This window comes from Trichosurus vulpecula, chromosome 5 (assembly GCF_011100635.1).
Source record: "Trichosurus vulpecula isolate mTriVul1 chromosome 5, mTriVul1.pri, whole genome shotgun sequence".
Lineage (NCBI taxonomy): Eukaryota > Metazoa > Chordata > Mammalia > Diprotodontia > Phalangeridae > Trichosurus > Trichosurus vulpecula.
This window is the reverse complement of record NC_050577.1, coordinates 250,011,943-250,034,383: the sequence shown is the minus strand read 5'-3', so window position 1 is coordinate 250,034,383 and position 22,441 is coordinate 250,011,943. Positions and strand designations below refer to the sequence as shown.

Sequence of the window (22,441 nt, the reverse complement as noted above, 5' to 3'; positions counted from 1 at the left end):
TTCCAACTGTCTGACCAAAAGCAATAATACACACATAGTAGAGAGAGAAGCACCAACATCTGGGTTTTTCAAAGCGAGGGGGCTCCTTAACAGCTACCCAAAGTTTTGTCTGGCTACATCACATGAACACTCTTCCCATGAGTGAGCCCCAAAGCAAAATGCTAACCTCAGAGTATATATACACTTCTTCAGGGTCAAAGGGCATCACAACCCTTGTAACCCAGGCATGTGACTTAGGCTTCCATGTGACTTAAGCAGGTCACATGGGCCTATTAATGGATGGGAAAGATCTTTCCATTAAGCCAAAATACATCAACAATACACACGCCAAGAAATTTCTTTCTGCATGAACTTTTGATGATGTTGGTTTGTATATTTATTTTGGTTTCATAGAATCAACCCTGTATTTATTCCTGGGGCTTTTTTTTTTTTCAGTTAATGGCAACAAAAATGCATTGCGTAAAATTCTCAGGGAGCTTAATGTTTTCTCCTGATTTAATTTTCACTTTCTAATTGTACCCATTTTTCCATGTTTACTCAATAATGCTTTCGTTTAATATCCAAAGCAAAAAAACGAAATCAATTGTCTAGAAGATTTCTGGGTTACAATGTACTTTTTTTTAAAGATGAAAAAACTTTGCACTATTCAGCATCACCTGTTCTTTCTCTAAATTAAAACAATACATGAATTTTCTTTCTTCAAACTTAGCTTTACAAAAAAGACTAACATTCTTGATTTTAAAATGGGCCATGAAGTTGTCAATGAAAACTTTATTTTTTAAAAAAAGTGCTTTTTTCTGTGTGAGTCAATCAAATACTCAAGTGAAGCTCAATATTTCATTGATTCTAAAACTCCCTCTAACAAAGCAGATGCTTACACCTTTGTTCCTGCCCGTCCTGCGTGACTCTAGTTCACATCCTCCAGTAAGTTTGCCTCAAGGGATCTATCCATTGTTCTTGGGGACCTTCCTCAGTTTCTCCTAACATTTTTCAGGGTACCAGTGGGCACTCTGACCATCTGTTATCCCTTGCTTTCACTACATGACTGTCTGTCTCCTCTTATCACGACTAGATAATACTTTACCCTCAATTGGCTATATGTCTCATGCAGCCTGCATGCCCCTCTCCATTGCCTTCTGTGTGATATACATACATCTTTGATTCCTCAGAAACAGTTGCATCCCATATCTAGTTGCTACATAGCAACATTGGTAAAATGTTGGCATTAAAAAGGTGGACCTTTGCTTTCACTGGAAGTTTGGGGTTAATAAAGAAGCTTTGCTATTTGACAAAGGCAAACCAGCCCACTCTCCTCTTCCCCTTCAGATCTGGACCCAATTTCTTGCCCATCTGTGCTGTCTGTGTGCAGCTAATGTACAAGCTCTACAGGTTGTCTATCCAAACGCATGTTGAAATCTGAGCAACAAACATTCTGCAACTACATGGTTCTTCCTGTGTGGAAGGTCTGTCCAAGATCTTCTGAGGAATAACAGATCCCTTCTGGGAAGCTCCACAGTGTTCTGGGACTTGATGCACTCAGCACAATATCACTGGCAAACAGAAACAGGTGAAAGACCTCACTATCCACAGGAAATCCCTCCTCAATTTTGGCCTCTGTGGTGGGTCTCCTCCATTGCTGTGGTAAACATCTGATAAGCTTGCTTCACCTTGATGTTGACGTGTATATGGGAGACACTTTATAAAAGCACCCATAAGGTGACATTTTGCTTATCAAATCAAATGCTTTAAAAAAAATCAACAGCCAATAAGACCAATGGTATCTAATATTTTCTTCATTTTTCAGTAAGTTATGAAATGCTAAAGATGTGGTCCGTTGTTGACTCTTACTTGTGAAAGCCTGCTTGTTCCCTAGTAAGGCACTTTCCCCAAATTCATTCTTTTTAGCATTCTTTTTATCTCCTTTATTGATCATATTGGTAGAAAAAAGCTTATTCAACTTTGGTGCAATTATATAATGCAGTAATTTTTAGATTATTTAGCTGAGTCAAATCGTACGTTGAAAGGGACAGCGTGGCATAGAGAGAGGACAAGGTCAAACCAGGTTTGTTTGGGACAAACTCAGAGCTTGTCCTGGCAACAAGTTCTGCCTTCAGTACATACTGACTGTGTGACTCTGGGCTAGTCATTATCTTTGCCGTTGCCACATCTATAGAATGAGATGGTTGGGCTTTATGACCTCCGAGGTCCTTTCTGGCTCTAAATTCATGACCTTGTTCGCTGGGTGGCACAGTACATAGAGCATTGGGCTTGGAGTCAGGCAGACCTGAGTTTGAATCTAGCCTCATTTACTAGCTGTGTGACTGTGGGAAAGTCACTTAACCTCTTTTGGCTTGATTTTTTTTTGGTCCGTAAAATAGGTATCATAATAGCATCTACCTCCTAGGGTTGTTGTTAGGACAAAATGAGATATGTGTAAAGCACTTTGTAACCTTTAGAGTGCTATATAAATGTTAGTTATTATTATAATAATTGTAATTATAACTTTTCTTATTATCAATAGCAAAGTTACAATTGTTGGACAATTAGCTTCTAGCATTTAATTTAGGAAGCCCAAGGAGACCTGGTCCAGAAGGGGGTCATGAATTCATGACCAAATATATAGAGGGAGTATAATAAAAAGTAAAAATATGTATATATATAAATATAATAAAAATAAAAAATAAAATAAAAATATTAATAATAACAAGTGAGATTTAGATAACACTTTAATGGGTACGCAGTGTTTTACTTATATTCGGGTTTGGTTTAGTCAGGGGTAAATGCCCCCAAACTCCTCATCCATGCCAGTTTCAATAACCCTATGGCACCTAAATGACTAGCAAATAGCTTTTGAAAGTCCAGTCAGCCTGGAGGCCAGGGAAGAAACTATGCAAAATCATCCCATCAATCGCTCCTTTCTCCCCTGGCCCTGCCTTATTCTCTCAAGGAGGTTTTTATATAAGTCAATATGCTAGAAGATGGTACTTTGAAGTAACCTTTCCAAGAGATTGATTGTTTGAACATGGAGCTTAGGTCAGATGGTATATTCACGTACTCTGAATATACTAAACAAGTTAGCGTGTGGCTAATAAGTAAGCTACTGACAACAGTTGACTTAGAGTGAATTAATTTTTTCCCAAGAAGAAAAAAAGAGGCATACAATTTGCATGCATCTAAAGATAAAATGCAAATATGCTCTTGTTTTATTTACATAGGTGTATAGAAAATGCTTATGGAAATACCAAACTCAATCAAACCAGGACATTAATTTTAAACAGACAAGCATTAATGATTTTTATGCACAATGCAATCTGCAATTCACGTTTGCGTCTGCTTATTGTCTTAACAAGTGAATAAATGTTTAACCTACCACTAAGAATCCCACTAGTCTGACCAGATGTGAATTTCCTTGATGAGGTTACTCTCACACCAAGAGAACCAGGGTTTGGTTGCCTCTCATTTATTTAAACAAGCAGAAAGATAGCATGCTTCGAGGTGCCAGCCAGAATACTAGTCTACACATGACCTTAATGAGAGCACAGCTAAAGAAAGTCTCCACTTCCCAGATGATCATGAATGACATAAAAGAGTTAGAAGCAGGCACTGAATCAAACCTTTTATGGGAAATTGGCTGAATCAGGCCAAACCAATTTTCAGGTTCATTAATGTCAGTCAGGGCTTAGCAGCTCTATGGGGGTGGTGGGGAAGCATTAAGTGGAGTGAATTTTGAGCCACAGTGAAAATGTCTCATGAGTATTTGTTTCATTAAGAGAAAAGATTTTTCCATGACTGAGTCTGACTCTGAAGACAATGCTGGGAACACAATTTTAAGTGGTCTAAATGTGTCATGCAGAATAATTTCAGCCCTGGGAAAGCACATATTAGCATGTCACATAAACAGCCATGGGCTAATGAAAATATTTTCTTTTTGGATAGCTCAGCCTGAGCAGTATGCCTGCCTAAGCTACACAGACTTTACCTTGTTCATTTTGTAGGATTTGGGACTGGAAAGATCCTTAGAAATCATTGAGTGCACTTTCCTCATTTTATAGATGGATCCAAAATCAGATGATGAAATTGAGGCCCAGGAGACTTGCCCATGGTTGCCCAGAAAACAAGGAACAGAATCAGAATTCAAATCCAGGGCTCTTTCCACTCCATGGATGATTGATTGGAAGAACAGGGACAAAAAACACCTAGGATGAGAAAGCAGATAGATTGTGATCTCCATGAGTGGGATGAATGTAAACACTGTCAACACCATAGTTCCATTGAAGTAAGATACAAGCCACCCTGTTGAGAGGTGATGGTTTTATCTGTTAAAACAAAACAGCTTCCCCTTTAAGGCACACTCTCTAGTGAGAATTAAATTCAGCTCTCCTGAGGATTTATTAAGTGCCATTATGTGTAAGGCATTGCACAAAGCTAAATACAACACAGTCTGTGCTCTCAGAATACATTTCCAACTTCTTTGCTTCAGGGCTGCAGAATCCTAAGGTGACAAATGAGGCTGAGTAATGTTACGTTTATTTTTTCCAGTTAGCTGGGGTTGAGAGTGGTGGGGGTAGTTGTGAGAAAGGCTAGTCCCTGGATATTCCATTTTTCTTCTGAATGAGAGCAAGAGTTGTTTCCCATATGTTCCTTTATGCAGGAGAAATTGTTCAGGGAAGGAATATTCATTATAATCAAGAGTGTACTGTAGTTGCGTCCAAAGTGAAGTCAGCCAACAAGCATTTATTAGCACCTACTCTGTGCCAGGCGGGGGAGGCTAGACGGTGCAGTGGAGAGAGTGCTGGGCTTGGAGTCAGGAAGACCTACATTCAAATCCGGCCTCAGACCCTGGGCAAGTGACTTAACTCTGCCTCAGTTTCCTCATCTGTAAAACGAGCTGGAGGAGGAAATGGCAAATGACTCCAGAGTCTCTGCCAAGAAAACCCGAAATGGGGTCATGAAGAGTCAGACACTACTCAAACAACTGAACAACAAAAATGTCCAGGCATGTGTTAAGGGCTGAGGGTACAAAGACAGACAAAAGACAGTTCCTGCTCTTGAGGACCTCACATCATAATGGGAGAAACAACATGCAACACTATGTACCAACAAGCTAGAGAAAGGGTACAATGCAGATCATCACAAAGGGAAGGCATTAGTCAAGTTTCTCAGACATAGGAAGAGGAGGGGCAGGGGGCGCAGGTGCCTGGACCTCATCAGCCTCCTGCTTGGCCATCCGAAGCCGCCTGGCTTTTCTGGGATCAGGCTCAGGGGTTTCCTCTGACCATCTCCCCACACGCCGTACTCCCTTTGCCACCTTAGGGGCATTCCTGCAGGGGTTATGGTCATAGATGACCAGCTTCAGGCCTGGCAGGTGAACCAGGCTGGGAAAGTAGGAGATGTTGTTTCGATCCACATCGATGACTTCCAGGAAGGGCATGTGGAGTAGCACCGTGGGGAAATCGGTCAGCAGGTTGCCTGAGAGCCAGATGGTCCTCAGCTCCTGGAGGTTACTCAGTTGCCTGGGGAGTAGGCGCAGGGCGTTGGAGCCAGCATGCAGAGTTTTGAGCAGGCTCAACTCACAGATGACCTCAGGCAGTTGGGTCATATAGTTATTCTCTATCCAGAGGGTCTTGAGGTTCTGCAGCAAGCTCAGCTCCAAGGGCAGGTCCTGTAGCTTATTGTTCCCTAGGTAGAGGATACAAAGCTGCTTCAGGGTGCACACAACCAGAGGCAAGGCCTTGAAATTGTTGAAATCCAAGGCCAGAATCTGAAGGTTCTGCAGCTGCTCCAGTTCCGGGGGCAGGCTGTTTAAATTGTTGTCACTCAGGTAGAGCTTTACCAGCTCCTTGAAGGAGCACACATGTAAGGGGAACCTTCGCAGCTGGCTGCTGCTCAGGTCCACCATCTTGTCCAGTGGCATCTCCTGGAGGTCTCCAAGCAGGTAGTTCTGGCACTCGTTGGTGGGGACAAAGGCAATGAAGGCCCGGATGGCGTTCCCCATCCTGAGACTGGGCGCATGGTGAGCACCAGCCTCCCACAGAAGCAGGGTTAGGAATCTGAGAGCATCCACGGTCCCTGCTCTACAGATGGCTCCAATGGTATTTCGTTCCATCCCATTATAACCTGTTGTTTATGTGGTAAGAGCCGTTCATCTTGAAAGCAGCAAAATGTTCCTGATAGCAGAATGAGTGTTGGGTGACAGACAGAGGACCACTTGGGAGACCAGCTCAGACTTGTCCAGAGCTCACCGCCAAGCAGCTCTTTTATCTCTGCTTTCTAAACCTGTCCTTGGCCAAAGATAAGGGGGAGAAGATTTGGGGAAACGATATCAGCTGACAGTCTGGTCTGAGCAGCAAGGCTGGTGGCAAGGGCTGACTCGCCAGAGTAAACCTCCTCTGGCATCTATTTTTAAACAAAACTAAACAGTTTCTGACTTAAAACAAAATGTACAAATGAAACATATTGGACATGAGATACTTCACCCAAAATATGTTCCCCTAAACACTGAACAGAACCACCTAGTATGTTATGGTGTTTGATTATTAGTTTCTAAAAGAGAGATTTTTAAACTTTGAATGTGTGGCAGTGGAAATGTCCTTTCTATTGAACCTGAATTTTGTTCCCTTTTTGTAATGTCTTTATTTACTTTGTTGTAGTCATTGTGTATGCCTGGCAGCTAGAAAGTACAGTGGATAGAGCACCGGGCTTGGAGTCAGTAAATGCCTTACTGAAAGCAAGACACTTACTAGCTGTGTGACCCTGGGCAAGTCACTTAACTCTGCTTGCCTTAGTTTTCTCATCTGTAAAATGAGTTGGAGAAAGACATGGCCAGCCACTCTAGTATCTCTGCCTTGAAAACCCCAAATTGGGTCATGGAGAGTCAGACATGACTGAAAATGATGGAACAACAACAAATTATTAAAGAACTGAATAAAAATCTCAGTCTTTTGGAAAGCTCATTTTGAGGACCACCAGGATCATAGATTTAGAACTAGAAAGGATCTTGTGAAGATTTGAACCCAGATTTTTCCCGATGCCAAGTCTAGTCCTCTTTCTATTGCTTCCTGTTGCTTCTATTTGGTCCTGTACCATCTTCTCATGGTTGCCTACTGGGGCAAATAAAGGCTCTTCACCAACTTTTCCCAGAGGCTCTCTATTACATCAAGGATCAAATATACAATCCTCCATTTTGCATATAAAGCCATTTGTAACTTAGCCCCTTCCTACTTTTCCAGTCTCTCTACAGGTTACTCTGTGATCCAGTGACATTGGCCTCTCACAGAACACTCTATCAATAAATTCCAGTGCCTCCCTGTTATATCTGGGATCAAATGTAAAATCCTCTGACATTCAAAGCCCTTTGCGATATGGTCCCTTTCTACCTTTCCAGTCTTCTTATACCTTCCTCTGCTCCACATTCTCTGTGATTCAGAGGCACTGGTGTCCTTGTTGTTCCTCTCATATGGTACTCCATTGCCAGACTGGGCATTTTCACTGTCCATCTCCCTTATCTGGAATATTCTCCCTGCCCCTCTCTGCCTCATGGTTTCTCTGGCCTCCTTTAAGTCTTAGCTAAAACACCACTTTAGAAACCCCGCCTTTCCTACTCCCCCTTAATTCTAGTGCCTTCCCTCTATTTTCTCCAGTTTATCCTGTCTGTATTTTGTCTTGGGGTGTATGGAGCATTCAGGAGGACTAGGGCCTCTGGTGCAAGGGTTTGCTGAGCCCTTTTTGGGGCTGCCCATCCACCTTTGGTGTCCACCTGTCACCTGATTCTCACCTTTGGCTCCGAGAAGCTGTAGCATGTGCAGGGGGCACACCTCAGTAAACTATTTCAGGTAGATGGGCTTCAAACAGGCTTCAAACCCATTGGTGAGTTAGGGGGATGTCTACCGCAAGCATGTGAAGACTTCTCCCAATGGTATGGGCAGATGAGAACAATTTGTTCCAACAATCATAAAGGCAGCTGAAGCAGGTGTTGTGGAGAGCTTAGAGATTGGTCAGGCATGGAAGATGCCAAAGTTATCCACTGCATCCTAAGCCATGGCTGGTTGCCATGAACTTTTGTCTTACCACTGGACTTCAGTGACTCAGGAAGAGAGAGTGAGGCTGAAAACTTTGCACAACTCTGCCTCACTTAAATCTAATGCATATGCAAGTCAACACATCACCTGCGAAGTCACTGGTTCTCTTTGGAAAAGGATAAACAACAGTATAGTTGGTTGTTTGCATGTTGTCTCCCCCATTAGACTGACAGCTCCTTGAGGGCAGGGACAGTCTTTTGCCACCTTTCTTTGTATCCTCAGGCTTAGGCAGGGGCCATCTCCAGTCATCCTGATCTATATCCCGCCACTGGCCCCAGATGGCTCCGGAGGAGAAAGTGTGGTGGGTGACTTTGCACAGCTTTCCCTCACTTAAATTTGATTCACTTGCAAGTCATGGTTTCACCTTCCTGGTGTCCACTTCAAAAAGGAAGGACAAACAACAACCACAGGTTTAGCCTTGTACCTGGCAATTAGTAACTGCTTAATAAATGCTTATTGAATGACTGAATGGCACTGCTTTAGCTCTTCCTTCTTCTCTTGTTTCCTTGAGAAGTTGGCTCCCCCAATGCACATTTTGAGCTCCCTGTGCAGAATAACCATAAATAGTCTGGTGGTTGTGTCTCGACCATGATTTATAGCAGGTATTAGGATCTTTTCCTCTGAAGACTTGAGAAGGGTATCAGCCTGAGGGTTCACATGCCCTGAGCCAGGGCTACGAATCAGCTGAGACTGTTGACAGCTCTAATGATCTCCAGGAAACCAGGGAAGATTCTGAGTACCGTATCAGCTCTCGGATAATTGAGGAACATTTGTTTGGATGGAATGCCTGTATCTCGTATGCTAGAGGATGTGTGGTAATCGCATCTGAGTCTGGAGTTTGTGATGTTGACAGGGACATTCATGAAACCACATTCGTGCTGCAGACGTGGTATTCATCACAAGAGCCAACTGACTTGTGCTGGGAGTTAATAGTAAAATCAAAGAAATCACACTCTGGCAGCTGCTATTAATACCACCAGCTAGGACTTCCTCTTCCAGAACCCTCCCTCTTAATATCATCCAGCTGACTCCTCCCCAGTCCAGCTCAGAGCACCAATTGCCAGGGCAATTCCAGATTGAACTTTGGAACATACGTATAATACATCACATTATATATAATACATAAAACGTTTTTGTATCTATCAATTACTAAGAAAAAGAATAGAAATATCTATGTCACACCTATCATCTAGGATCCAAGAAAGGAAAACGACATTTACTGAAGGGAATGTGGGAGGAAAGACGCAGCTAATTCTTAGATCTATTTATCCATTCTTAACCTCTCTCCTGACCTCCAGTCTTACTAGCCTATTGTACATCTTGAACTGTATATCCCACTGACACCTCAAACTGAACATGTCCAAAAGGGAATTGAATATCTTGCCTTCCCCTGTCTCTCCGGTCCCTCTCCTCTTTCTAACTCCCCTCTCACTGTCAAGGATACCACCACCCTATCAGTCACCCAGGCTCGCAACCTAGGTGGCATCCTCCGTTGGTGTGGGTGAGGCGTTCAGGGAGGTCCAGCACCTCTGAAGTGAGGTTTTGCTGAGCCCTTTTCAGGGCTGCTCATTCACCTTTGGTGTCCACCTCTCACCTCACTCTCACCTGTGACTCCAAGAAGCTGTGAAACCATCTCTATGGATGGTCTAAACTAGGTTGAGGGTAACCACCAGGCCTCCAACCCATCAGTGAGCTAGGGGGATGTCTACCCTGAGAGAAATGATTATTAATAACCAATTATGGGGGAGATCCAGGCTTTTTCTCTGTCCTATTTCCTTGTTTGAAGTCTTTTTAAGGACATTACTGACCTCTGCCAAAAATTTATGCCACCTGGACCATCTTATCTAGATGAATTCGTGCCCATTGTGTTCTACTCAGATTTGGATGGGGATAAATTATTTGATTAAATTGCTCAAGACTGGTGCAATTTGGAAGTAAATGACATGATCACATTCCCCCAGCTCCTCATTAGAACAGGCCTACACCATTATAATATTCATTTTCTCTCATTACTTGCTAACCAACCAGAGTCAATTGCCATCCTCAGGAATACCCGCCCTTCCAAAGGCATGTAAACATTGAGTGGATTCTATGAGGGGTCTTTGGCTTTTGAGAGTGTCACTGACCCCTTTTATTAATAATATACTAGCATTATTAATAAAATGATTAATTACCAAAAAACTATGTCTCTTGAACTTTTTAAATGTCACAACCCCAAGAATGTGAAGACTTCTCCTGGCAGAATGGGCAGATGAAAGCAACTTGTTCCAACAGTCATGCAGGCAGCTGAAGCAGGTGCTGTGGAGCACCTAGAGCTTGGTCAGACATTAAAGATGCCAAGGTCATCCAATGCATCCCGGGCCACGGCTGTTTGTCTTCATTTTTGTCTTGCCACCGGACTTTGATGATTCTGGAAGAGAGACTTGAGGCTGAAAACTTTGTGGAACTCTGCCTCACCCAAATCCAATTCATAGGTAAGTTGAGCCATCACCCTGTGATGTCATTGGTCCTCTTCAAAAAGAAGGATGAATAACAACATTCTTCACTCCTCACTTTTCACTGTCCTCCTAAATCCAATCTATTTCCAAGTCCTTTTGATTCTGCCTTCCCAATACCTTTCGTATACACCCCCTTCCTGCCTCTGACACTGCCACCATCCTGGTACAGACCCTCATCGTCTCCAGGATCAAATAACATTCTCTGTCTTTTAAAGTCCTTTAGAACCTAGCTCTTTTCTGCCTTTCCAGTCTTCTTACTTCTTATACCTTAACCCTACTCAAGCTGGGAGGGGAAGACCCTCAGGGTTGCTGTTCCAAAGAGAAGCAGTTACCATTGACTTTCACTCTAAGCCAGGAGGGCCCAAAATACAGCCCTTAAGAGGAGCTTGGGCAGAGACCTATTGTGGTTCATTCTATGAGCTTCAGAGTAAACTTGGTTTAAGGTTTTGAGAAAGAAAGAAAGAAGAAAAGAAAGAAAGAAAGAGAGAGAGAGAAGGAAGGAAGGAAAGAAAAGAAAGAAAGAAGGAAAGAAAAGAAAGAAGAAAAGAAAAGAAAGAAGGAAAAGAAAAGAAAGAAGGAAAGAAAAGAAAGAAAGAAAGAAAGAGAAATTTAGTTAGTAAATCCCAGGTTAAGTGGGTAGCTTCTGGTCATCAAAATTTACCTTCCTTTGGAGAGAAGAAGGAGGAGAGGGAAAGGGAAAGGATGAGCTGAGTTACCCAACTAACTGGGTCCCTTTTCAGGAAGCTCAGTCTACTCACAGGTTGTGTTTGTCCTTTGTTTTCAAAGAGGACCATGACATCAGGGAAATGATGACATGACTTGCAGTTGACTCTTTTTTTCCCTATTTTTCTAATTAAAGGGGCCATCCTTTGACTCACTTCTTAAAGAGGCCTACTCACTGAATAAGTGTTACTTCACTGTAAGTGGGTACATGAAAAGGGCTTAGCCTAAAAGGGCCAGGGTCTCCCATTGCCTCCTGGGTCATCTCTAGTCATCCTGATGAATATCTGGGCACTGGACCCAGATGGCTCTGGAGGAGAAAGTGAGGCTGGTGACCTTGCACAGCCCTCCCTCACCCAAATCGAAGTCAACTGCAAGTCATGCTATCATTTCCCTGATGTCATGGTCCTCTTCAAATACAAAGGACAAGCACACCCTTATCCTACCCCACACACTCCATGATCCAGCGACATTGATCTTATTGTTCCTCAAATAATCCTCTCTCTCCTAATTGTTCCTCTGTCTCCCAATTCTGTGCATTTCTAGGCAGCTGTCCCCAATGGCTGGACTTCTCCTCTTTCTTATCTCTGCCTCTTGGCTTCCCTGATTTCCTTCAAGTCTCTGCTAAAATCTTACCTTCGGCAAGAAGCCTTACCTGATCCTTTTAATTCTATGTGCTTTATTTCTGAGATTACCTCTAAATTATGCTATATTTATGCTATATCTATCTTGTTTCAATCAATCAATAATTAAGTGCCTACTATGTGCCAAGCACTATACTAAGCACTGGGGATACAAAAAGAGGCAAAAGACAGTTCCAGCCTTCAAGGAGTTCATTGCGGTTTGCATATTATTCTTAGACTAGGACCTCAGTGACAACAGAGACTATTTTTGCACTTCTTTGTATCCCCAGCACTTGGCACAGAGTCTGGCAGATAGTAGGCATTTAATAAATGTTTGTTGACTTGACCGGACTTGATAGGCATACAAATGCACTCTTGGTGGAATTGTGAATTGCTCCAGCCATTCCAGAAATCAGTTTGCAACTATACTTCAAAAGTCACCAAATTGTGTTTATTCTTTGACCCAATGATATCACTGCTAGAGGCAAAAGAAGGAGGGAAAAAACCCATAAATACAAAACCATTCATGACAGCCCCTTTTTTATTATGATAAGGAAGTAGAAACTAAGAGAGTACCTGTCTATTGGGGACTGACGATTTACCAATAAATTATCATATATGAATACAATGAAAGATCATTGTGCCCTTAGGAAATGACAAAAGGGATGATTGAGGGAAACATAAGAAGACTTATGAGAATTGATGCAGGGTGAACTGAGCAGGAGAACAATTTATGTAATGACTACAAAGCTGTAAAGAAAAATTACTTTGAAAAACTTGAGAACTCTGATCAATGGTGACCAAGTATGAGTCAAGAGGACTGGTGATGAAACATGCTTCTAGCATCTTGATGAACTCGAGTTTGAGTCACATGTTGTTTATTATTAGTGAGATGCAGCTTTCTTTTATATGGTTATTTTCTTTGTTGTTCAGTGGTTTCAGTCGTGTCCAATTCTTCGTTGATCCCCTTTGGGGTTTTCTTGGCCAAGATACTGGAGTGGTTTGTCATTTACTTCTCCAGCTCATTTTACAGATGAGGAAACTGAGGCAAACAGAATTAAGTGGCTTGCCCAGGGTCACAGAGCTAGTAAGTGTCTGAGGCCAGATGTGAACTCCGATTTTCTTGACTCTAGGCTCAGCGCTCTATCCACTGTGCTACCTAGCTGCCCATTTTACTTTTTTCATTACTTCTCTCAAGATTCTGCCATGCGTTCCCAAAGTGGGCAATACAGTCCATTGGGGGGCAGTAGAAAAATCTGGAGTGGGGGGCAGTTGAATAAAAATAAGAGGGCAGCAGAAACATAAAGAAAGAAGAGAGGAAAATTGTGAACAACCGTTTGTACATGTTTCATCAGTCGTGTAACAGAGTTAAAGTTGTGATTACATTATTTTCCAAACAAATGCACAAAATGCAAGTTATAACCCATCGGTGGTCACATCTGCTGATAGGTCATAGCATGCAAGTATTGGCAGGTGAGTTTGTTGCGCATTATCGGGAAGTCCAACATACATCTGCAGGAATATGTGTATGTAATGACTTGTTTGTAATATACTATACAGTTACATGACACAATATTGTGTCATCAAGATTTCAATGTAGGAAAAACCCACGAATTTACAATAAATTATTAAATTTAAGATGCATCTTTTAAAAATATTTTATATTTTTTTGAAATGCCTCAAATTTCAAAAAAAGAGAAAACATTAAATGGTTAAAGAAAGTAGATTTCCAAGGGGACACTGAGTAATTTTTTTTTTTCAAAAGGACTGGTAGGCCAAATAAGTTAGGGAACCTCTGTTCTAGACCTTCTTTTCCTCCAAATGAATCTTGTTCTTGTTTTTTCTAGTTCTAGAAAGTATTTCCTTTGTGATTTGATTGTTATATAAGTAAATGTGTAAATTAATTTAGATAAATGTGTAAATTAATTTAGGTAGTATCTTCATTTTAATCATATTGGCATAGCACAACCATGAGCATTGACTTATTTAATGCCTTCCTTTATGTCAGTAAATAATGTTTTATTGATCATATGATTAGCAAGATGGCTTTCTAAAGCTGAGTTCTCCAATTTCTCCAATTTCTCCAACCCCCATTAAATATATTTTAAAAAAGGAATTATGTGCTAGCAGTATAGAGTAATATTAGCTGAACCTATAAAATAGGATGGAACCTCTGAACTAGGTTAAAACCTCATAAATTAACCCCAGAGAATTTTATTACTTAATAAGCACATCCCTACCTCCAGCTGATTCCATAACATCCACTGTAATTGGTACAAGCAAGCTTGAGGGCTCCATCTGCAGGGATTCCCCAGAGCGGTGACTCTAAAGGAATCCCCAAGACCTCACAAGAAGCAAAAGTCATGCATTTCACCCAATCACATGAAGAAAAGGAGAAGGGAATGTGGAAGACTACAACAAGCTAGAAGATACTGGCCCTTACAACATAAGCTAGGCTGTGGTAGAACTGAAGGCAAAGGGGTAGAAGCTCAACTGGGGCCACTCTCTCCCTCCTCAGAGGTTACTCAAGACAGGGATCTGGGCCTACATATCTCTAAATGCAAGGAAGTAGAGGCCTCCCAGTGGCACATCTGGGGCTTGTGCAGCAGTAGAAAGGGTTAACGCTGAAGAGTAAAGAAGATCATCAAAGGGGAAAAGAAAAACAATTGAAAGACTGAAATATCCAGAATAAAAATAAAAACCTAGCCCACAAACCGAAAAACTGACAGGCATGCGGTAAATGCTTAATAAATGCTTGTTGACTGGTCTTGATATGAATGGCTTCCTTTCTGCTGACAGTGGGAAGACACCAGTGGAGTATCAAGGCTGCCCATCAGTGATTCCTTGCTCTTTCCACATGATCAGCACCCCCACTTTTTTTGCTCATACATTTCTTTTGTGACATCCTTTATGCCTTTTCTGCTTTGTAATTCCATTTTTTGTAAAGCATTACAACCTTTCCATTGCCCTATGGTGTCTCCATTTTACAAATGAGAAAACTAAGGATCAGAGAGGTCTCACAGCCAAAATTCAAGCCCAGGTCATCTGGCTCCAAATTCTATAACTATATATTACTAGATATTCACTGAACTTAGGAAATAATGTGCTATGGATCTTTGGGGACAGTCCATGACCTTGTCTATCCTCTTGAATACCATTTTGCATCTTGAACACATGTCAATATTTATTCTTGCTTGTGGTCAGGTCGAGCCTACGTAGATCAGAGAGGCTGCCAAATTTATGACCACTTGGAGCTGATCCACGAGCCTCAGCCCTCAGTGATCCATTGAACTATAAACAAGAGGGGGGCCAGGACAGGAAGATCACTAACCAGGAAATCATGAGGCTGTTCTTGTTCGCTCTGGTTTGGCTTCAATTAGGCCTGGAGAAGTGGAAAATAAACCCCAAACAAAACAAAACAAAACAAAACAAAACACCCAATTGAAAATAAACCCAAAAGACAGCAAAACAAAACACCCAATCCTTCACATATTACAGCCTGGGATATTCTTATTTTCTCTCTTTCTTTTCCACATCGAGTCAAGTCAATGAGTACATATGAAGCCTTTACTATGTGCCAGGTTGTTTTAACAATCCGGCTAGCAGCTTCTGTGGGGGCGTAAGATCCCCCCACAGCCAGCACCCAGGAGGCTGCTGGGCACGCCGGGAAAACACAGGTTCTTTTTATCTGCTTAAACAAGGAAAGCACGGTGAAGGGGTTCACCAGCTTTCTTTAATCCAGCATTCAGTTAGTTCAGGGGAGCATACAGACAAGCATCAACAGACAGACCAAATACAGATTACAGTCAGCTAGTTCAGGGGAACAAACAACCAGCACCCTGAACTTTAGAACATTCATTTAGTTCGGGGGAAAACAAAACCAGTATCCTGAACTTCAGAATAAAATACAAACAAATTACAAATATCAACAGACAGACCCAATACAATTCATAGTTACCAACATCTGGGCTCAGCCCAAGAGCAAGGGCTGGCCCAGAGTCATGCTCGCCGCTGCTACCGCACCAACTGGAAAAGGAAAGAGAATCTTCAAGCTGTCTTCTCCCCTCTTATAGAGTTTTTGACATCATCAAGCGCCGCCTGAATGACCAGAGCTGATTGGTTCTTGAGTTGGCCCCTTTCCCTAGGACCCTGGGAGGTTCACCTAGGTTAACACCCAATAGGGCGTGGCTCTGGAGTCAACACCTCCCCTCAGCCAGCCCCATGAATCATCACACAGGAAGTTCTCTGCACCCAGGCATGGGTCTCTGGGCTTCCTGCCCTGGAAGAGGTCACACAGACCCAGCACCCAGCAAGGCTCAATGAGATAAACTGAGTCACTCAAAGAAAACAAAGGCCACTCTGGCCACACAGGTACTGTACTAAGTGCTAGGGATACAAACACAAGCAAAAGAAACAGTGCCTGCCCTCAAGGAGCTTCTAAACAAATGGGGTAGACAACGTTCCTTCCCAGAATGATCGCTGCGTGCAAACTCCTTATAGCTCAGCTGCTTGCCTTGAATGAGCTGAACAGAAACCCAGGATGGAATCCGGGCTGCCATCTTTCTCCCTGCTTCTGCTCTCTCCTCTTCTCAGGATTTCTCTGGTTTGCTTTAAAGCCATCAGGAGCCATCTTCAAGAAGCAGGAATTCTGGGGGAATTTTTGAGAGAACAATTGGAACTCTTCGTAGAATGTACCTATAATACTTCCCTTGGGGAGTGATTTTATCAGCTGCATCAGTGAGAGAACAGCTTTCTGATGACGTATTATATTATATAATGTTATGTCATGTCATGTTATATCACGTTATATCACATTATGTTATATTAATTATACTATGTTATATTAATAAAATTTAAAATAAATAATTATGAATATATTATATGTATATATTTATATAATTAACAAAGTCCCTTATGCTAATAGCTAGATGTATTTCAGTAGAAACAGTACTGAATTTGGTACCCAAAATCCTGGGTTTGCTAGTTCTTGTGTGACATGGAACAAGCCATTTAAACTTCACTGGTCTTAGTTTTCTCATCTATGAAATGACTGAGCTTGATCATATGACCTATATAGTCATTTCTAGATGTACATCAATAAGCCTGTAACTGGATAGGCTCACAGACTGGATTATCTCTAGTTGTTATGGTTTTATATTTTTTGAGAATCCATAATACCTGAGGTCCTATCTGTTCAGTGGTGATAGGAGATCAGGTAAGGGAGTTATTTTCTTCTGTTTTAAGAAGTGAAAGAATACAGGACATTGAAAGTATCAGACTATGTCAATACTTGTACCACTTTGAGTAAAAAGCTTGTCTTTGAGGGTATCCCCATCTTCCTTTTAAAGACATTATTATAATAGTTAAGATATATACAGCTGAGGTTTGCAAAGTGCCTAATCTCTAATTATCTCATTTGACCCTCTCAATAATCTTGTTTGGTAGGTGGTATTATTATGCCCTTTTTACAGAAAGGGGAAACTGAGGCACATAGAGAATAAGATACCAGCCCCCAAGTCACACAGATATTAAGTATGGGACTAGACCCTCGATCTTCTTGACTCCAAATCAATCAAGTCAATCATTCTTTCTTCTACGTTAGTGGTACCCCCTTCTATCCTACCACAGCAGCAGCAGCCTAACTCTTCTGTGGGTCCTCAAGGCCAACCTAAAGACTAAAAACTAATCATCTCCCTTTTCAGAAAGGGAAATTGGACTCAGCTCTCCATGTTAGGTTAGTAAGCCTTGACTCCCCATCTGAAATAGGCAGCTCAGTGGCATGATGGAGAGAGCACTTGCCTTTGCATCAGGATGACTAGAGCTCAAATCCTGCTTTAGCTAGTTACTGGCTATGTGACAGTGGGCAAGTCTCTTTTGTTGTAGTATGGTAACCCCTCTGTGCCTCAGTTTCCTCATCTGTAAAATTAAGGAGTTGGACTCAATGGTCTCTGAGGTCTCTTTTCGCTCTAAATCTATGAACCTGGAGAAGATGAATTTGTAATAGAAAGTGGGATACAATCAGTTGACTCTCCACTTAATTTTCTACATGCCTGAGGTTTTTGGCTTGATTCTGACCAAAGCCCCCCTGGTCAAGGACATCGGGAGAGCCTATTGGTTTGGGTTTCCCATGTGATTGATCACTGCAACAGAGCCTGGCAAGCCCAGATTGTACCCTGAATCCCTAGGATCCATTGTAATGGCATGGCCAAGGATGATATTTATTCCCTTCCCTCCTTTCTTCCCCCCTCAAATAATTGAAACACCTAAGGGGCACTGTTAGAAATGTTGACATTTTCTTTAGCGTGATGCTGCTGGTGAAAGAATATATTAAAATACTGTTTTCCTGTTCCTGAGACAGAGTAAGAGGGATTCACCAATGATGAGGAGGCAGATGCCAACCTCCTATATGCATTCTCCCTTATTAAAAACACTTGGGTCAAATTCCTAAGGAAGTAAAGGTGACCTCTTCATGGAAAATTATCCATATCATGGGTCCAACCCTTTTCAAGCAGGAGGACTCTCTCTAAATGTCAAAATATTTTTCAGATCTGGCCCTTCCTCCCCCATGATAGCCATTTTACTATTGGGCTCCATTGATGCTATATGGATGATGGCTTCTGATTCTGTAGATAATAGCTCTGAGAAAACCCTCCTTTCCCCTCCCTCCAGGAGTCTGGGTCTCAAGGGTTGAAATACATAACCACGTATTTGTTGGATGGCATTTGAAACAAGGAGTTGAGTCATAACATCACAAAATTTCAGCTTTGGGAACAACCTCAGGGGTCATCTAGTTCCAACTCATACCTGAAGAACAATCTCTTCTACCACACATCTGACATGTGGTCATTTGGCCTTCACTTGAAGGCCTTGAATGAAGTCCCTTCTGATGGAATGTAAGTTTCTTGAGGGCGTGAATGATTCCATTTTTGTCTTGGTATTTCCAGCAACAAGTGAGGTGTGTGGCACATAGATGCTAAATAAATGTTTGTTGATTGATTAATGAGGGCTCACTAGCCCTCAGGTAACCCATGGTATTTTGTGATAGTTTTATTTGTTTGGAAGCCCACATTTTTTCTCTTTTCTACTTCCATTCATACTCCTAGTTCCACTCTTTGTGACTAAACAGAACAGATCAAATCTCTCTTCTACCATCACCCCTTTTCAAATACCTGTTAACAGCTTTTGTTTCCTAAATCTTTTCTTCTCTAGGCTAAACAACCTCCTTTCTTTCAACGCACCCTCATGTGGTATGAGCCAGAGGTCCTTTACCGTACTGGTTGCCCTTCTATGCTTGCTTTCCAAATCCACATTGTCTTAAAAAGTGTTGCTCAGAGAACCAGGAGAACTTGTACACAGTAACAGCCACATTGTGCAATGACCAACTTTGATAGACTTAACTCTTCTCAGCAATGCAAGGATCTAAGACATGATGGAAAATGCTATCCACATCCAGAGAAATAACTATGGAGTCTGAATGCAGATCAAAGCAGACTATTTTCTCTCTTTTTTTCTTTCTCAAGGTTTTTCCCTTTCATTCTGATTCTTCATTTACCACATGACTAATGTGAAAATATGTTTAATATGATTGTACGTGTATAGCCTATATCAGATTGCAGGCTGTCTAGGGGAAGGGAGGCGGCAAGAGAGGGAGAAAAAATTTGGAGCTCAAAATCTTATAAAAGTGAATGTTGAATATTATTTTTGCATATAACTGGAGAAAATAAAATACTATTAAATGGGAAAAAAATCTCAGAATACAAAAAAATATGTTATTCAGAACTGAACCAAATACCCACGTGTGGTCCAATTAAAGCAGAGTACAGTAGGACTTAGGATGTTCAGTTGTTTTTCAGTTGTGTCCCCATTTGGGGTTTTCTTGGTCAAGATATTGGAGTGATTTGCCATTTCCTTCTCCAGCTCATTGTACAGATGAGGAAACTGAGGCAAACAGGGTTAAGGGACTTGCCCAGGATCACACAGCTAGCAAGTGTCTGAGGCTGGATTTGAACTCAGGTCTTCCTGACTGCAGGCTCAGTGCTCTATCTATTCTGCTATCAGCTGCTCACAATAAGACTAGCACCTCCTTATTTCTGGAAGTTCTGCTTCTCTTGATGCAACCGAAGATTGTGTTAGGTTTCTGGGCTGTTATACCACAGTGTTGACCGTCCTTGAGGTTGCAGGCCACTAAGAAATCCAGAGAGTTTTCAGACAAACTACTCTTAGGCCATGCTTTCCCTCATCTGATACTCGTGAAGTTAATGCTTTGGATCTGATTTTTTCCTGATTACATTTCAAGGAAAATCTAACCTGTTGAGCCTTTTTGGATCCTGGCTGCCTTATAACAGAAAGAGGCTCACTCTTTTTTCAGCAGGTCAGAGCAAGAATACCTTTTCCTAAAAATAGAATAGTGTGACGCTCCATCAACACATTAGAAAAGTTTCTTCCAGGGAACCCATTGACTTTGGGACACATGGGGTGATAAGCTTTCTGCTCCGGATTCCAAGCATGCCCATTGCAACATTCCAGACCCAAGAGCCTTCTCTGGGGCCAAGAGTCACATCACAATTCAAATGTTTTTCATCAAACATCAGACATGAAGCAGAATTCCCTCACCCCCATGTAAAGAATGGGAAATATTGGTGGCCCCACTCATAAACATATCTGACTAGTCACAGTAGGCGCATGTTCTGTCAATAATAAATGATGTATGTATGCATGTGTTTATATATGTATGTATGAATGATGTATTTGTTAGGGCTCTTATTTCTTTCCTAAGTATGTTTTCCCCCTTTTTTGTGCCTACCAGAAGTTGGATTACACAGTATTTTCACACAGCAAACTTGTGAGGTTGTTAGCATAGAAAAGTGAGGTTGTTCAGCACATGACAGAATGTAGTATCACAGATAATAGCAGTTGATTATCCATTAAGAACCATGACCCCCATCTGCAGTCAGTCTATTCAACTGGTTGCCTTCCCTTTGGATACTGAAACTGTCACGTTATAGTCAGTCAGCCAGCATTTATTAAGAAATGACTATGTTCCAGATACTGTGTAAGCACTGGGATATGAGTAAAGGCAAAAATATAGCCCCTGCCCTCGTGAAGCACAGATTCTAGTGGGGGAGACTTGCAAACAATTAGCTATGTAATAGTTATATACAGAGGAAGGTAATTTGAAAAGGGAAGGCATTAGCAGCTAGGGAGACAGACCTCCCCTAGAGGAAGGAAAGAAATTAGGGAAAAGGAGTCATGGGGAACTGGGGAGACAGCATCCAGTTCCCATATAGGAAAAAAAACCCAGCCTACATGTTTAGATATGTATTGTATGATATAATAGAAAGCGCATAGAAATTGCAGTCAAAAGATTTGCATTTAAATCTAGATTTTGGGATATTTTATCTCTGTGACTTTGGGTGTCACTTTCCCTCTGAGATTGTTCCTTCCTCTGTGAATTGTGATCATCTCTCTAATCCCTTCTAGCTTTAGATGATATGATGGTGAAAAAAGCAATGGACTGAAAATTGCCAAGAAACATGACAAAGAGAATGCATTGAAACTTCATGACATACATATGTCTTTTATTCTTTTAGAAAATCCAATCAGTTTCTGGGTTTCAGGAATATGAGGCATGTAATGCCAGGCAGACTGATGCAGGGCATAGAGGCCAGTCTTGGAGTCAGAAGACGTGGGCCCATGTCCTGCTTCTCACACACACTAGCTGTACGGCTAAAGGCAGCTTCCTCAACACATTAGAAAAGCTTCTTCCAGGGAACCCATTGACTTTCTGACACATCTGCTGATAAGCTTTCTGCTTTGGATTCCAAGCATGCCCACAGCAACATTCCAGACCCAAGAGCCTTCTCTGGGCCCAAGAGTCACATCACAGTTCAAGTGTTTTTCATCAAACATCAGACATGAAGCAGAAACTCACTTTAATAGGATTCCCTCACCCCCATGAAAAGAATGGGAAATATTGGTGGCCCCACTCATACACATATCTGACTAGTCACAGTAGGCACATGTCCTGTCAATAATAAATGATTAATAAATGATGTATGTATACATGTGTTTATGTATGTATGTATGTATAATCTATTTGTTAGGGATCTTATTTCTTTCATAAGTATGTTTTCCCCCTTTTTTGTTCCTATCAGTAGGAGGTGTCTTTAGAGAGAAACAACCTTTCAGTGACTGTGAGTAACTTTCTAAAGACAATATTAGAGGAGTTACTGGAGGGAATTTCCACGCCAGGAGTTCCCCAAGATTATGGCCGTTGCAACTTTTTCTGAGTGAAGTTTATGCTACCATACTGACCTGGGTACCATAATAATTTCTAAAAGAAAATGAGATTGGATGCTTCTGCTACAGGATTATAGACCTTGATTAAACTGCAGATGCAGACCAAAAGAAAGAGAGGGAAACAGGGGTGTGTTTGTTCCTGTGATACTCATTTGAGTTTGGCGCATTTCTCTCCCAGGTTCAGTAGTATGGCACAATCTGTACTGACACCCCAGCTCAGAAA

General features: G+C 41.7%; 1 protein-coding gene across 1 annotated transcript; it reads right to left on the bottom strand.

Moving 5' to 3' along the window:
* Positions 1-5,015: 5,015 nt before the first annotated feature.
* LRRC10 (leucine rich repeat containing 10) lies at positions 5,016-6,127 on the bottom strand. Its single transcript, XM_036761778.1, has one exon. It carries the CDS (start codon positions 6,104-6,106, stop codon positions 5,147-5,149), a length of 960 nt encoding a protein of 319 aa, XP_036617673.1. The 5' UTR covers positions 6,107-6,127; the 3' UTR covers positions 5,016-5,146.
* Positions 6,128-22,441: the final 16,314 nt, after the last annotated feature.